Source organism: Mustela putorius, unplaced genomic scaffold (genome assembly GCF_011764305.1).
Source record: "Mustela putorius furo isolate JIRA1106 unplaced genomic scaffold, ASM1176430v1.1 tig00000592_pilon_pilon_pilon, whole genome shotgun sequence".
NCBI classification, from domain to species: Eukaryota; Metazoa; Chordata; class Mammalia; order Carnivora; family Mustelidae; genus Mustela; species Mustela putorius.
The window spans coordinates 9,655,872-9,672,634 of NW_025421426.1; the positions used below are offsets into that span (position 1 = coordinate 9,655,872).

Sequence of the window (16,763 nt, forward strand, 5' to 3'; positions counted from 1 at the left end):
CTCCAACAGCTTGTATGAACAATTAAAATTCATGATTCCACATACTGCACTTACGGTAATCTGAAGAGAATTTAGAAGGCTTCAGCAACTGTGCTCGCTTTTAGGCAAATCTCACTAAGACCTGATTCCCTATAACAAAAACTACAGTGACTTGATGAATTCTGATTGGCGGAGAATAAAAATGGTGGGGAGGTAGAGGTTTCACACAAGCCAACAGGTAAGGATCAATTTGGGAAAACAGAAATAATACAGTATCTGGAGTCATATCAACTAGATATAAAAGTCTTAACAATACCACTTACTACCTATGAAACCAGGGGCAAGATGTTTTTTATTATCCTATGATACAAACTTTAGTGAGTCAATGTGTAAAACTTCTAAGTATAATGGAAAGAAAAAAGTGCCGGGCTCTCATGCAAAACACTTCCCAAGCATGAGCCACTCGTCGAGGTCTGGTGTGCTGGCTCTACTCTGTCACAGATCCACAGGATTTCCTCCAGACACAGAACAATTTGGCCTCCAACATGGTCCATCGGCCAGAAATCATGTCATAAGACACAAGTTAGTGAGTGGTCACAAATCAGAACAATTTAAGGATGGCATGGCAGTTTGTGTTTAGATAGCGAGGTGGAGTTAAGGTCTTCCTTCAGGATTCTGTTAGTTAAATGAAACTCATTCGGGATCATTCAGCCATGATGACAGAAATCCAAACATCTGTGGTATCACTAAAAAGAGCACTATGGTGATAACACAAGGAGAGAGAGCAGAAGCTTTACTTCGATTTTTTGCTGGTTTTATCTTTGTAAGGAAATTTCCAACTTCTTCGATGAAGACATGCATAGATCTAAAAGACAATTAAAAATAATCATAATTAGCTTAGTTCCCCCTCCCATATAATCAGAATATCAGGAATATATTTTGTCTGTAGTTTTCTTTTGGTGTTCCCCAAACCCAATGAATGCAAACAGCACTCCCTTTAGGAATGCCTAAATATACTGAAGATTTAAGATCTAACTTTGATTTGACATGATAAGGTCTGAAAAATGCTTCAGTTGGTAGGCTTAAAAATAAAAGGATCATGGCTGCCACTGACTGAGCACACACTACGTGACAGGCACTGTACTCTGTACCATACCCCTGTTACCCCAGGTAATACTTGGCATAACCCAGATGAGGGAGATATGAATATCTATGCTTCATAGCAGAGATTTATGAAGCTTCAAAATATTAAGTAATCTGCTCAAGCCCACTTGTTTATTGTGACTCATACAACAGTAGAGCAAGGGCTTTAATGCAGGTCTAACTTCAGAGTCTACGCCCGTACTACCATAACACAGTTCTCTTAAAAATGAAAGAAACAAGTTAGTTACATATTCAATTATGCCCACCACGCTTTATCTTATTCAAAGGAGGACCTGTGAGCACTGTTAGATGAAGGGCTTAGACTCACTGCCTTGAGGGAAAGCAGCAAGGAGGCCAAGCTACAGCTGAAAAGGACAAGCGAGAGATGTGGAGGGACTGTCGTTTTCCCATACCTTTAAGGATGCCAAGTCAACTTGCAGTCTTCAGAATCATCTTGTACTTGTCTTCTAACAGCACAGCTGGTGTCCTCTTTTATTTCCCTTCTCTGCTTGATGTCTTGCTTGGTTCCAGAGAGTATTTTTCCAACTTAGAAAAAGATGACTAATGTTTTTTACAAGGAGGCAATCCATGAAAACCTATGCCATGTAATCCAGGACCGGGTTTAACATTATTCCTGACCTACATTAGACATAAATAACATTAAACCCCAAAATAACTAAAGACACGTAAGACTTGATTTCAGGGGCACCTGGGTGGCTCAGTCGGTTAAGCATCTGCCTTTGGCTCAGGTCATGATCCCAGTGTTATGAGATCAAGCCCCACACTGGACTCCCTGCTCAGCGGAAAGCCTGCTTCTCCCTCTCCCTCTGCCTGCTGCCCTGCCTACTTGTGCTCTCTCTCTCTCTGTCCAATAAATAAAATCTTTTTTTTTAAAAAAGACTTAATTTCAAAGGAGCACACAGCACTTAAACAATAGAAGTTTTTAAAAGTTAATATTTCAGGTCTTCTCTTGAATGAGAAGTACTTTTGAGAGACTAAACACACACACACACTTCTGCTTATTAATGCAGAAACTATCACTGAATGATACACAAAAAACCACTATTACTAAATACCATCTCAGCAGTATTTTATACACAACAGTATTTTCATTCACAAATCTGGGTTTCAAGAAGTACCCTGGTTCCCGACCTGGGATTTTCATCTCTTGGAAGTTGTAAAGGTAGTGACAGTCCTTGAGGTATTTACTGTATCTCACAAAGCTTCACTAACTAAAATGCTGAATTCCATTTTATGAAAATAATAGTTACTGCATATTGATCAGTAACTATGACAGCAAATAAAAATGTATGACTAATAAAAATTGTTAAATGAAGTATAGGCTAGTTAGTGCTGTTACATACATGAAATCATGTAAACTATGGATTCTATGAGACAGAAAACAATAGATGCCCTTGGTGTTGAAGGGACCAGGTATCACTAAATCTGTCTATAATGGTGACTGGGGGAAAGAGGGAAAGAGCATCTCAAGCTGTACATCTCCCGCCCAGCCCACTCGGAGCAGTGCTATATGCAACATTCCTCTTCCTTCCCCTTAGGTTTGTGAATTATTGACATAAGAAAGGTTCAGCTCCTTCTGGTGTTGGGGAAGAAAAAGACTGGGACCTACTGGTCTACCTGTATTTTCTGTACACTCACCCTTCTCCAAGTTTCTCTAAGACATCAAACACTTCTTCAGGTTGTTTAGTCAAACTATCTTCATCCAACTTTTTCAGCTGCCTGTGAATGAAGAAATAAAAACATAAAATACATTTTACTTGCTAGCAACTAGACCACAAAATACATTTATGTTACAATTAGCATCTTGGGAATTGCTCTACAAAGTCTTTACTAATAAACAATAGAGGCAAGGTAAGAGACTTTTTTTTTAGTATTATGTTTACAATTATGTTATGTTAGTCCCATACTTATACTTACATACACCAAACTTACATTAGTTTTTAATGTAGTGTTCCATCATTCGTTGTTTGCATATAACACCCAGTGCTCCATGCAGTTCATGCCCTCCTTAATACCCAGCACCGGCCTACCCCATCCCCCACCCCCTTCCCTTCTGAAACCCTCAGGTTGTTTCCCAGAGTCCATTGTCTCTCATGATTAATAACAGACATTTTTATTTATTTAAGTTTTTAATTTATATTGTTTTTTTTAATTTAAGTATTATTTATTATTAATTTATTTATTTAAGTATTTTTATTTATTTGTTTGTTTGTTATTAAGTAATCTCTACACCCATTGTAGAAGCTTGAACTCATGACCCTGATATCAAGAGTTGCACATATTTCTGACTGAACCACCCAGGCACCAACCTAAGAGACTTAAGGGCTGTCTGTGTCAGTATTACATGTGTCCTGGGTCCCTCTGGTGAGCATAACCAGGACCAGAAGATAGAGAACTACCAAGAGTCGGACTTCAGTTCAACAGGTCTAAGAAATTTTCCAAGCCACCTGGGTGGCTCAGTCAGTTAAGTGTCTACCTTTGGCTCAGGTCATGATCTCCGAGTTCTGGGACTGAGCCCCTCCCTCCCCAGCACTGGGCTCCCTGCTCAGCCAGGAGTCTGCTTCTACCTCTCCCTCTGTCCCTCCCCCTGCTATGCTCTCACACGAGCACGCTCTCTCTCTCTCAAATAAGATTTAAAAAAGAAAAAAAATTTTCTAAGAACAAAAGTTGCTCTGAAATGGTTTAGACTGCCTTAAGAAGTCCCTAGTTCCCCATCACTAGAGAACTTAAACAGAAAATGAATCATCATTTGGCTGAAATGCTACAGAGTGGATTTAAGCTTTGATAGAACCTTTAAAAACCATGTAAAGCTTGAGATTTCACGAATTAAAATGGCATAACTATCTCTTCAGAGGAGATGTTTAATGTAAGGTTAACTATAAATTGAAAATGGTCTCAGACTGGAGGCCAAGGAAGACATAGAGACTTTTGTTCTCCCTTAGCAAGATTTTGGTAATTTGGCCAAAACACAGGGATTCTATAGGTATCACAGAAACAGAAAGTGGAAGGTATACACTCACACATGATCAAAAGTGAAAAATAACTATGCAGCTAGGAATTTCAAACAGACTCAGAGAGACTCTTCCATGAGCAGCTGTGTACCTCCAAAAAGTCCCCAAAATCAAAGATACATGGCTGCTTATGATTTCCTGATAATTCAGATTTTTCTGACTATGCTACAGGTAGTAAATAACAAACATGGAGGTTATAAATTAACAATATTTTTTTAAAACTGAAAAGTCTAAAAATTATTAATGGGCTAAAGAAGCTTGCCAAAGAATATTTGTGTGTGCATGCGTGTGTGTGTGTGTGTATCTTCTACACAATAGTTTCCTGAAACTACAAAGAACAACAAAAAAAGAGAGCTCAGGAAATGGTGAAATTATGGAAGTAGTAACACTGAAGACTTATTTGTGGAGAAAAGGTTTAAACTAGCTGGACAATACCAATTTTTACAAGAGAAGACCAGAATTACATGGAGAAGACTTGAACTGCATACACACACACCCCTTCCTGGAGCAAATAGTCAAATCAGAAGAAAAGACAGAAAGAAACTTGAGAAAACATCGAGTGTATCCACCCATGAACACGGATCTCTAAAAGACAATCTCACATAATTCTGTAAAGGTCGAAGACTACACACTAAAGAAATGGAAAAATGCTCCAAGTCAGTAATTGTGACAACTTGAAAATTAACAAAATGACCGCAGTGACCTTTGAAACTCAAAAGGTCCTAAAAATTAAATTCCAGTGACATCATAAAACCTAGCTACAAAACAAAAAGGGGTGAAGTGAAACTCCTCTTAAACTTCAGAAGTGAAATGTCTATTTAGTCAGACGTTAGAAAGAAAATCGTACGAACTGGGGTGGGGAGGGGGGTTGTGAAGCGCTGAATTCATAACTGTATAAACAATGAACAATACCTCATTTCTCAAGTATAATCAAACAGCTTATATAAAGGAAGATCAAATGTGTTCCTTTGAAGTGTTGACTTTGTGGTTTACAAAAAGCAAAACTCACTGTTTCAACTACCCTGAGACCACAACATAACAAAGGAAACTGCGCCTGGCATGACAGAAACAGCTGCGAGCCCCTGATAATCCTCTGACAAATTGTGTACCTGCTCAGACTTCTCTCCAACAATCTACTTGGCTTGTGTATGTGTGTGTGTTGAGATTATTTATTTATTTATTTATTTGAGAGAGCCGAAGGCAGACATTCAACTGACTTAGCCACCCGGGTGCCCCAGTTTTTTGTTTGCTTTTGATCCAGGCTTAACAGATCTTTCTCTCTCTGCTGCCTGATAACCCAGAGGGGGTCAATAAACATTTCCTATATGGATTAATGAATGTAATGATGGGAATCCTAAACTTCTATCAGCAATCCTTGTGAGTTTCCAAAAGAACAGAATTCCACCCTAAAAAGCATTACCAGATTCTCAACAAATAAGATTCCTACAGAAAATCCTCTGCTAAGGGACTCTCAGTAATACTTTATACCGTAAGTCTTCATGGAAGAAGCACAGAACAGCCTGACTGATGATTCAGCTCTGAGCTGGGACTTCGCCCAGACCTTAGGTAGTTTCATTGCTTGCTCATAAAAGAGGCCTGCCCAACACAGCCTCCTTGGACCAAACACCAGCAGATGCTCCTCTCCTAAGTCAGAAGGCCACATGGACAGCCAAGCATTCCAGAAATGCCCTCTACATCCTCCAGCACACTACTATTATCTAACGCCAGCTCACTTTTAAAAATCATAATCACCTACCTAAGCCATCAACCTGAACCACTCAGTCACACACAAATGTCAAGCTCATGAGCGCAAAGAGCATTTCCTGCATTGAGACTGCCATCCCTTCCCTTGCTGGAAACACATGCCAATTGCATCTCTGAAAAGACAAGTTTATCTCTCCAAACACAAATGAGGGTATTTATGAAGCAGTTACTCATAGATTTGGCTAATTCTCAAGCCTCTTTCTCCCATCTCAGAACTCTTGTTTTATCTCATTTTATTTAGGTATACTTACCCCTCTTTCCATTCAGAATTTGATATGGCTACAACAAATATATAAGATAAATTGATGACTTTTTTAATGATAATAAAATGAATATCTTGTCTCTCCCCAAATTCCTATGTTGAAGTCCTAAGCCCCAGGACCTCAGAATGTGACTTTATTTGGAGATAGTGCCTTTAAAGAGGTAATTAAGGTAAAATAAGGTCATAGAGGTGAGCCCTAAATCAATATGACTGGTGTCCTTATAGAAGATAAGAACAGAGAGGTACAGAGGGAAGACCATGTGAAGACAGAGGAAGGAGAGAGCCATGTACAAGTCAAGGAGAGAGGCCTCAAAGAAACAATCCTGCTGACACCCTGATCTTAGACTTCTAGCCTCCAGAAAACTAGAAGAAAATATATCTCTGTTGTTAAAATCACCGTTTGTGAAATTGACATGAAAGTCCTAATAAATGCAAGTAACAAAGTTAATTTGATCCAGATTAGGTACTTCACTAGTTATGATGAGCAGGAAAGCACCAGTCATTCAGGAATTCAGCCCTGCAACGCTCTTCTCTTGCACCCTCAATAAAGTTCTTAAAATCCAAAAGGTGTAGGAATGAGTGTGTCAAAAAAAACAAAAAGGTTTACGCTTTTGGCCAAGATTATAGAACACATGGCAAAGGTAGAAACAAAACTCAGATTCCTAATCCCTTTTTCAATTAAACCAAGGCCTCAGAGAAACAGCAAATACATTTCAGAAAGAAATATAACCAGTGAACATTTATAACTGGGTCATTATGGTGCTGTAGCAAATACCTGCTAACATTCACAGGCCCGGTGAAACGGGTGCTTCGAGAGGGCATCAGAGGAAACAGTTAAAAGCATGGACTTTGGACCAGACCGCCTGATTTAAACTCCCAGCTCTGCCACTGACTGACTGTGGAGCCTCCCGCAAATCACTTGAAACTCTTTGTGCCTCAGTTTTACCACCCTTAAAATAGAGCTATAGTGATAACCACCTTGTATCATAAGATTGTTGTGAGGATCGAAAGAGTCATAATAAGCTGAACCACACGAAATTACCATTTTTATAGGTCATTTACATGTGGTTCACCAGGAGACAGGGAAAGCACTGAGAACGGTTCCAGGCACCCAGAAAGTGCCATATGTGTAAGAATCATTATCATTTCCTCCCAGCACACTACACTAGGGTGAATTATGAGTCCATCCCAACCAGCTATTTGCCTTCTGCCATGTTTGTGTACTTCAAACAAACCCCGAGTGTGCAGCCCAGGCTGCGGATCCCTTCCCTTCACCTCTCCTTTGCCCCACACTCCCACACACTGAACACTTCCTACTTTAGTGCTCATTCTGCTGCAGGAAGTCAGAGGTCTCTGTGAAACAGAAGCTAATTACAAGGCACCCCAGAGAAGCTGGACTCAGTTGATCTCTGCTATTTTTTCTCCAGATGTGGAGGAGCGACACAAGACCCTGGTGTTCACAGCGCGAATCAATGATCTAACTCAAACCAACACCAGAGTTCAGACTTTCTAGGATCAGCCACCTCCCTGATCTTGACTTAAAACAATTCCAGGTAGCAGCAGGATCTGGAGCTGATGCAAAACAATAGAGGCCCAAAAAGGGCCCAGACTGGTCAGGTCGTGACCCAGACCTACAGCAAAGAAGGAAATACACAGGACTGTGTCTCAACTCTTCTGGGCCTCAATTGGCCCTTCTTGAAAATATCCTCTTATTTCCTTGTCCACCTCCCACTGTCAGGTTTGAAAAACTGAGGAGGAGGTAAGGAAAAGTAGGAAAGCAGGGGGCATCAGGAATGAAAGATGTCAATCTCATCCAAGACTGGGGACACTACCCGGAAAATTTTCCTAAATGCTATCCTGCACGAAGCCCTCCCTTGTCGGACCTTCAACCTTTCTCGGCACACCTTCACCCTTAGGCGTAAAGCTTTTGCCCTCGACAGATCTTCCCCACTGCACCCCTCAAGTGGGACCCCATCCCTTAGAAAGTCCACCCAGTCTTCCTCTGCTTGTTCCTGACCCGTATCTTAGACCCCTCTGGGTTCTCATCCTGCTCCAGCATCCCCCCTACCTCAATGAATCGATCCTAGCACGGCCTCCCCCCAGGCGCTCCCGCCATCAGCAGGTGCTCTTCCTAACTTGTCCCCACGTCCCTCAGCAGCTGCTCCCTTCAGCAATGCCCCCTTCCGCCAGGATATCCCCCCCACAGCAAGTGTTCTCCCCAACGAGTCCGTTTATCCCCCGGGGGGCGTGCTCCCCTCTGCCGGACGCCCTTCTGGCGGAGATTCCCCCACTCAGCAGGTGCCAGGATCGCGTGGCCCCGCACGTCCATCCCTCCGGGGGCTCACCCGGTGCCTCTCCTCCGCCAGTTCCCGCCTTTCCCTCTCCCCACCCCCTGCCTCTCAGCCAGCGGCCCCTCACCGGCGCGGCGGGTTCCTCAGCTGCACCGTCTCCATGGCGCTGCCGGCAGCCGCCCAGACCCGCTCACTGCTCCATCCTCCCCCGGGACCTCCCCGAGCCCGCCCCGCAGACCCTCCCACACTTCCGCTTTCCGCCCCCACCGGAAGCGGCGCGCAGCGCGCGAGCGGGGCGGGACTGCGAGGATCTGGACCACGTGATGCGGAGCCTAAGTCATGTGGCGCGCGGGGCGCGGCCTCAGAAGGCGGAACGCCCTCGGTCGGACTGTGGTCCGTCTGCCGCGCGGTTTCGGTGCCGCGCGGTACTTCTTGCGGGTCTCGGGCCGGGATCCCGTCTCCGCTGCGGCCCGGCCCTTGTTCCTCCGACCGAGATACTGAGGCTTCTTGGGAAGCGACCAGGTTCTCCGCGATTTCTGGGAAGCGTTGCCCCGGGGACTCCTGGAGGTATTCGTGGGTTCCTACCGCTCCGTGCCGGTGGGATTCTTGTTCCATAAGGAGGCCGAACCGCCCTCGGATGTCTCAGAGCATCGGGCTGTATATTGCTCACCCGCCTTTCTTAAGGGCTTCTTACCTTTGAGTCGGCTGGCCGGCATAAAGATAGCTAATCGTGATTAAGCGCTTGCCCTGTGCTTACTTACCTGTATTCGCGTTTAATCCTCTTAGGAAGCCTGTAACGTTATCCCCAATTTTATGTATTATTTGATGCTCAGTGCTTTACTAGAACTAATTCATTTAATACTCCTAATAACTCTACAAGGTAAGCACTATTATTACTCTCCTTTTTTAAGGCCAGAGAGGTGAAGATCACATAGCCAAAAATAGAGATTTGGAGATTTAGATACAGGTCAGTCTGTCCACAGCCTGCACCACCAAACCGGACAACCTCTGATTTATACCCTCTGTTTGGGCGTGGGAGTCGGGCTCCCTCTCCCCTAAGAGCTTCAGTTCCAGCTATGGCGGTCGGTAAACCTTCAGTTGCCCCCCACCATCACTGAGTGTTGAGAAAAGCATATTCCACCCAGTTTACCCCGGGGGGTAAGTTCCATGAGAAAACTTCAGTTTTTAATTGTCCTGCTTTTCCCAAAGGTATGCCATCCATGAAGTTAACAGCTAAGCAACCGCCTTTAAGGGTCACCCAGGTGTGGCACCCTATATGGTAAAATAGGGATAATGGATCCATTCCCCTTATGGGGTGGACCACATTTGCAGAGAATATATGTGTCAGACACAATCCTATGCTGGCTCTTAATCTTCAAACAACCCTATGAGGTAGAAGTTACTATCCATCCACATTTTACTGCTGAGAAAGCGGAGACTCATAAACACAACTAGTGAAAGAAAAGTTTTTAACCCAAGACAGGCTGGCCTCCACAGAATCCATGTTTTATTTGCTACTTTGTCCTACTAGAAATCTGTACAAATGGTAGTAGGAGCCCTGAGGGAGTAAAGATAAAAAGTTTGTACAAAGTTCAGGAAGCCGTCACACGTCCCTATTGCAAAAAGTCAGTCCTCTAACCTCTGAAATCCCCTGGTACTTTTCCTGTACTTCTAAAGCACACTCTTCGTTTGACCTCATGTTAAGGCCCCACTGCCCACACACGTGTGCCTATAAATGAGTAGGTACTCAGAAAACCTTTTTTTAAAATAAATGTCAGTTTACCAGTACACAGTGTCAAACATCCCTCCTTTATCCCCTTTCTGGGATTTTTCCAAAAGATAGACTGACATCAGGATTGCCCTCTCTTTAAACAGAATGTCCAGTCCAGCATTGCCCCATAGAAATTTCTGGGATGGTGGAAATGTTCTATTTATGTGCTGTCCAAAACCAGTGCCAGTAGACACATGTGGCTGTTGAGCACTTTAAATGTGGGTAATATGACTGACAAACTGAATTTTAAATTATATTTAATATAACATTTAAACAACAAACCTCGGGTGCCTGGGTGGCTCAGTGGGTTAAGTGGCTGCCTTTGGCTCAGGCCATAATCCTAGGATTATGGGATTGAGTCCCAAATCCGACTCCCTGGTTAGCAGGGATTCTGCTTTTCCCTCTCCCTCTGCCTCTCCCCCCCAACTCGTTCTTGTCTCTCTCTCAAATAAATAAATAAAAATTTAAAAAAATAAATAAGTAGAAAACCTCAGCCTGAACCATAATATGATAATAGCTTAAGAGAAAAAAACCAGTGGGGCACCTGGGTGGCTCAGTCCGTTGAGCATCTGACTTGTGATTTTTGACTCGGGTCATGATCTCAGGGTTGTGAGATCCTGTATCAGGCTCTGTGCCCAGTGGGGAGTGTGCTTGAGGTTCGTTCTTCCTTTCCCTCAGCGCCTCTCCCCACGTGTGCACACATTTTCTCTCTCTCACTCTAAAATAAAATCCTGTGGCGCCTGGGTGGCTCAGTGGGTTAGGCCTCTGCCTTCAGCTCAGGTCATGATCTCAGGTTCCTGGGATCGAGGTCTGTATCGGACTCTACTTGGTGGGGAGCCTGCTTTCCCCTCTTTTCTGCCTGCCTTTCTGCCTACTTATGATCTCTCTCTCTCTGTCAAATAAATAAATAAAACCTTAAAAAATAATAATAATAAAATAAATAAAATCTTAAAAAAATAGAGAACCAATGAACAGGTTACTCATACTTCATTCCATGCTTACTGAGCTCCATATGCCTAGTCAGCTCTGGCTGGGTAACAGTACTCAAGACATAGATGAGTTCTAGCATTTTTGTAGTTTACAGTATAGAAGATACAGTTGCTAGGCAGGTAATTAATGTGGTGATAAATTACATAAAACTATAATATGAGACCCTAACCAAGGCTGGTAGGACCAGGAGAACTCTCATTCATTCATTCATTCATTCAGCAAATACATATCTAGTATCTGCTCTGAGCCAAGCACAGCACTACCTGCAAGGCAGTGAGGAAAATAAAGTTTCTTCCCTCGTGGATCTTCCATTCAAGTGGGAAAGGCAATAAAACAACAAAACCAAATAGACAAAGAAACAATATGTGACTGAAATGAGAGACTAAATCACACTAATATATATAATATATATATAATATAAAATATATATATTATAATATATATATTATATAATATAATTATATTATATAATATAATATATAATATTATATAATATAATTATATTATATAATATATATATTATAATATATATATATATATATATATATATTATAATATAAATATTTTATATTATATATATTATATATATATATAATATATAATATAATTATAATTATATAAATTATATAAAATTAAAATTATATAAATATAATTATATAAATATAATATAATTATATAATATAATTATATTATATAATATATATATTATAATATATATATTTTATATTATATATATATTATATATATATATTAGTGTGATTTATATATATATATATAGTGTGTGATATATATATATATATATTAAGATTTTATTTATTTATTTGACAGACAGAGATCACAAGTAGGCATAGAGGCAGGCAGAGAGAGAAGAGGAAGCAGACTCCCTGCGGAGCAGAGAGCTCGATGCGGGACTCGATCCCAGGACCCTGAGACCATGACCTGAGCCAAAGGCAGAGGCTTTAACCCACTGAGCCACCCAGGTGCCCCAACACTAATATTTTTTAAAAGAGTATTTAAGGCAGAGGGAACAGCAAGGGAAAAGGCAAAGGCTTATGTTGGAAGAGCAGCCAGAAGTTGGCATGTTTGGAGCAGAATAAAGAAGGAAAGGTAGGAGATGAGGTAGGAGCTGTGGCCAGAGTCACACTGAACATGGGCAATGTAAAGAAGCAAAAAGACTGCAAGTTAGTTCAATGTACTAGTTAACTATCACTATGTAAAAAACCACCCCAAAGCCTAATGGTCTCAAAGTAGTCATTTTCCAGTTTTTGGTTACTACAAATAAAACTTAAAATCATTTATGTAGATGCTTGTATGGACATACATACATTTCATTTCTTTTGAGTAAACAAACAGGTGAGAAATAGCTGGGTTAATGTATTAAGAAACTTTTTTTTCGGGGCACCTGGGTGGCACAGTGGGTTAAGACGCTGCCTTCGGCTCAGGTCATGATCTCAGGGTCCTGGGATCGAGTCCCGCATCAGGCTCTCTGCTCAGCAGGGAGCCTGCTTCTCTCTCTCTCTCTCTCTCTGCCTGCCTCTCCGTCTTCTTGTGATCTCTCTTTGTCAAATAAATAAAATCTTAAAAAAAAAAAAAAGAAAAGAAACTTTTTTTTCTTTTTTTAATTATGTTTTTATTTTTTTTTAACATATAATGTATTATAAGCCCCAGGGGTACAGGTTTGTGAATCACCAGGTTTACACACTTCACAGCACTCACCATAGCACATACCCTCCCCAATGTCCATAATCCACCACCCTCTCCCTACCCCCCCACCCCCAGCAACTCTCAGTTTGTTTTAAGAAACTGTTGTTCAAGGTGATTATACTATATTTCCACCAACAGTGTATGGGAATTTCAATGTCTCTATATCATCTATACTTCGTATGATTGATCTTTGCAATTTTAGCCAATCTAATAGGTGTGTAGGGGTCTCACTGTGTTTCATTTTGTGTTGTTTTAAGATTTTACTTATTTATTTGAGAGAGAGAGGGCACAAGCAGGAGTGGTGAGGGGCAGAGGGAAAGGGAGAAGCAGACTCCCTGATAAGCACGAAGTCTAGTGGGGGGCTCCATCACAACCTGAGCTGAAGACAGATGCTTAACCCGCTGAGCCACCCAGGCGCCCCCTCACTGTGTTTCTAATTGGTATTTCTCTAGTGACTAATGATGTTGAGCATCTTTTCAAGAACTTGTCATCTGTGTATTTTCCAAGTCTTTTGTCCTTAAAATTGCCTTCTCTTATTATTGAGTTTTTAGTGTTTTTTTTTTTTTAATATTCTAGAGGCATGTCCTTTATCATGTGATTTACAAACATTTTCTGGAGTTTGTATTTTCATTCTCTCAACAGCCTCATTTTTAAAGAACAGAAACTTTAATTTTTAAGTATAGTTTATCCACTTTTGTCTTTTACGACTCATACTTTTGATGTCATTTCTAAGAAGTCCTGGGGGAAAAGACCAGTCCTTGTAAGCTCACTTCTCAAGTTCCCATGTCAGCTGACTTCTGGCTGGGTTCACTGTCAGGAGACCAAAGACAGAAAACTAAGAGAGAAGCCAGTCTTTCTCTCTCTTCTTTGCTTCTGATCAAGTATCCAACAGTAATTTTGTCTTCAGCTCCTCCTAGAGCATCCTGACGTGGCTCCAGCTCCTACTCTGCAGCTTCTGAAAGAGCAGAGGCAAACTAAAGGCAAAGCACAAGCTAACACTCCTCAACTCCCCCCTCCACACCCCTCACCCCCGTGGGATATGTGTGACATTCCTCTGGCATCCCGGCTGCCCTAGAACAAAGGAAAGGAAGAAAAAATGGTTAACTGATGGAGATCACAGTCATGCAGGATACAAGACACAGTCTCCTTCAGTTTGCAACTGTCTTAATGATTTATAAGAAAAAAGCAATTTCTGGGGCACCTGGGTGGCTCAGCTGTTAAGTGTTGCCTTCAGCTCAGGTCATGATCCCATTGGGCTGCCTGCCCAGCGGGAAGCCTGCTTCTCCCTCTCTCTCCCCCTGTTTGTGTTCCCTCTCTCCTGTCTCTGTCAAATAAAACATAAAATCTTTTAAAAAGAAAGAGAAAAACAATTTCCAGAAACCTATAAACTCAGTTTCCTGGAGCCCTAACATCACTCTCCCTTCCATAAGACAGAAAATCATTAATTAGGGGCGCCTGGGTGGCTCAGTGGGTTAAGCCTCTGCCTTCGGCTCATGTCATGATCCCAGAGTTCTGGGATTGAGCCCCACATCGGGCTCTCTGCTCAGCGGGGAGCCTGCTTCCCTTCCTCTCTCCCTGCCTGCCTCTCTGCCTACTTGTGATCTCTCTGTCAAATAAATAAATAAAATCTTCCCAAAAAAGTCTTTAATTAGTCACTCCTCATAACCCCAGTGCAGCTCTTTCTACCCCTGGGTCCTATCTCCATGCTTTAATAAAACCCACCTTTTTGCACCAAAGATGTATCAAGCATTCTTTCTTGGCCATTGGCTCCCCAACCCCAAAACTCCAAGCCACATCATCACCATTTCCTTTTTATATTCAAGTCCTGGGCATAGTATTCCTGCTGCTGCTGGCCTTTGGGATCCCTCAGTGTTCCTTGTTGGCATCTTGGCTCTTCCGTCACCTCTGAAACCAATTCCCTGAATTAACTTCTTATTTCAAATCCCTTCCATAAGCCATCTTACTCGGAGTATGTTTACAGATAAGGTCATGACTGATACACCTGAACTGAAAAGCATCCAGAACTGGAAATTGACAAATTATGATGCTGTCTGTATTTCTTTCCCCAAGACCAATTGGTTCATTATTTGGAAGCAGCATATAAAAGTATCGGCTATGCCTGGCTCAGTTCAATGAAATATAAGATTGTCCTGTTTCTAACACGACTTTACTCACCAGTGTTTCTCAACCAACTAAGGCAGAGATATTATTTAAAAGAAACTACCAGTTAACCCTGAAAAGAAATGTTTAAACAAACAAAAAATGAATGTCCAATAATCATGTCTGTGCATATTACTTCATTCAGGAGACTACAGCTGTAATATCTATTCCTTCCCCCATTAAAGCTGCATACATATTAAATACGTCTTTGATGAGATGGTTAACTCAGAGAGATGAAGTCTTAATAAATATCAAAACGTTACTTCCTAAAAAAAAGTTACTTCCTGTCCAAAAAATAGAACTCAAATGTCCATCAGCTGACAAATGTATAAATAAATACATGTAATGTATTTATAATAAATACATTAAATTTATTTATATATGTATAATAATATAAATTATTTATATTTATAATTTTTATAAATTTATATATAAATATATGATACTTATAATTTGTATTTATAATAAATAATATAAATAAATACATGTAATATATTTATTATAAATACACCCAAAATGTATACAATGGACTATTACTCAGCAATAAAAAGGAATGAAGTTCTGTTACATGGTACACCATGGGTGACACGGGAAAACACTGCTGTGTGTGAGAGGCCAATCACAGAGGATCGTGTATCCTATGATTCCATTTACATGAAAAGTCCAAAACAGGCAAATATATCAGAAGGTAGATTAGTGGTTGCTTTGGGCTTGGGCTTGGGGATGGGGGAGATGGAGTAGAAGAACTGGGTATGATGACTAAAAGATGTGGGGTTTCATTTTGATAATGACAATATTCTAAAATTGTGGTGATGATTATATAACTCTGAACATAATAAAAAACACTGAACTGTACATAACTTTAAATGGGTGAATTATATGCTAGTGAATTATTTCTCAATACAATTGTTTTTAAAAAATCACCTCCCAAAAGACTTTCACTATGCCCCTACTCCCCAATATCTCCCTCCCCTAAATTCTTTCAGTTCTGCTTTTATCGGCCCTGCGTTTATGGGAAGCATTGTAGGAAAGGATTACCATTTATCCATTGCTGTGTAAGAAACCATTCCCAGAACTTAGTGGCATAAAACAACAGTATTTCTCTCTCTTCCCCCATAAATCTACAATTTGAGCATGGTTCCACAGGTAAGGTTCATCTCGTTTTCCATGGTGTCAGTTGGGGTCAGTCACATTTGGATGTATTCTTTTTTGTTTGTTTTTAAAGATTTTCTTTATTTGACAGAGAAACAGCCAGAGAGGGAACATGAGCAGGGGGGATGGGAGAAGCAGTCTTTCCACTGAGCAGGGAGCCGGATGCGGGTCTCTCAATCCCAGGACCCTGGGATCAGGACCCAAGTTGAAGGCAGACGCTTTAACAACTGAACCACCCAGGTGCCTCTGGATGTATTCTTATCCAAAATGCCTCATTCACATGTCTGATAAGTTGGTGCCTGCTGTTGGCTGGGAGCTCACTTAGCACTGAGGGTAGAGGGGACTTCTCATTTTGGTTTGTTTGGTTTTTTTAGTCTCAGGATAAAGGCTAGGTGCTGAAGGATATTTGTGAGGGCGAGCTGGGAAGAAGCTTTAGTGCCTTTTAATGGCATAGTCTTGGAAGGTAGATAATGTTATTTCCACTGTTGAGGGGACCCCAAAGTCCTGTGCAATTT

General features: G+C 41.3%; 1 protein-coding gene across 4 annotated transcripts in view; it reads right to left on the reverse strand.

The window, feature by feature from the left end:
* STK4 (serine/threonine kinase 4) overlaps nt 1–8,743 on the reverse strand; it is a 92,705-nt gene extending 83,962 nt beyond the window's left edge. For 2 of the 4 annotated variants that reach the window (XM_004746372.3, XM_045082164.1), the window contains exons 1-2: nt 8,599–8,743; nt 2,782–2,862 (exon numbers count right to left, since the gene is read on the reverse strand). In XM_004746372.3, coding sequence (XP_004746429.1) covers nt 2,782–2,862; nt 8,599–8,633 — 116 coding nt within the window. In that variant the 5' untranslated portion in view covers nt 8,634–8,743. Of the gene's footprint in view, nt 1–776; nt 845–1,535; nt 1,762–2,781; nt 2,863–8,598 lie in introns of those variants that run through there. The other 2 variants (XM_013053270.2, XM_045082163.1) reach the window with 2 other exon arrangements.
* Between the last annotated feature and the right edge of the window lie 8,020 nt (nt 8,744–16,763).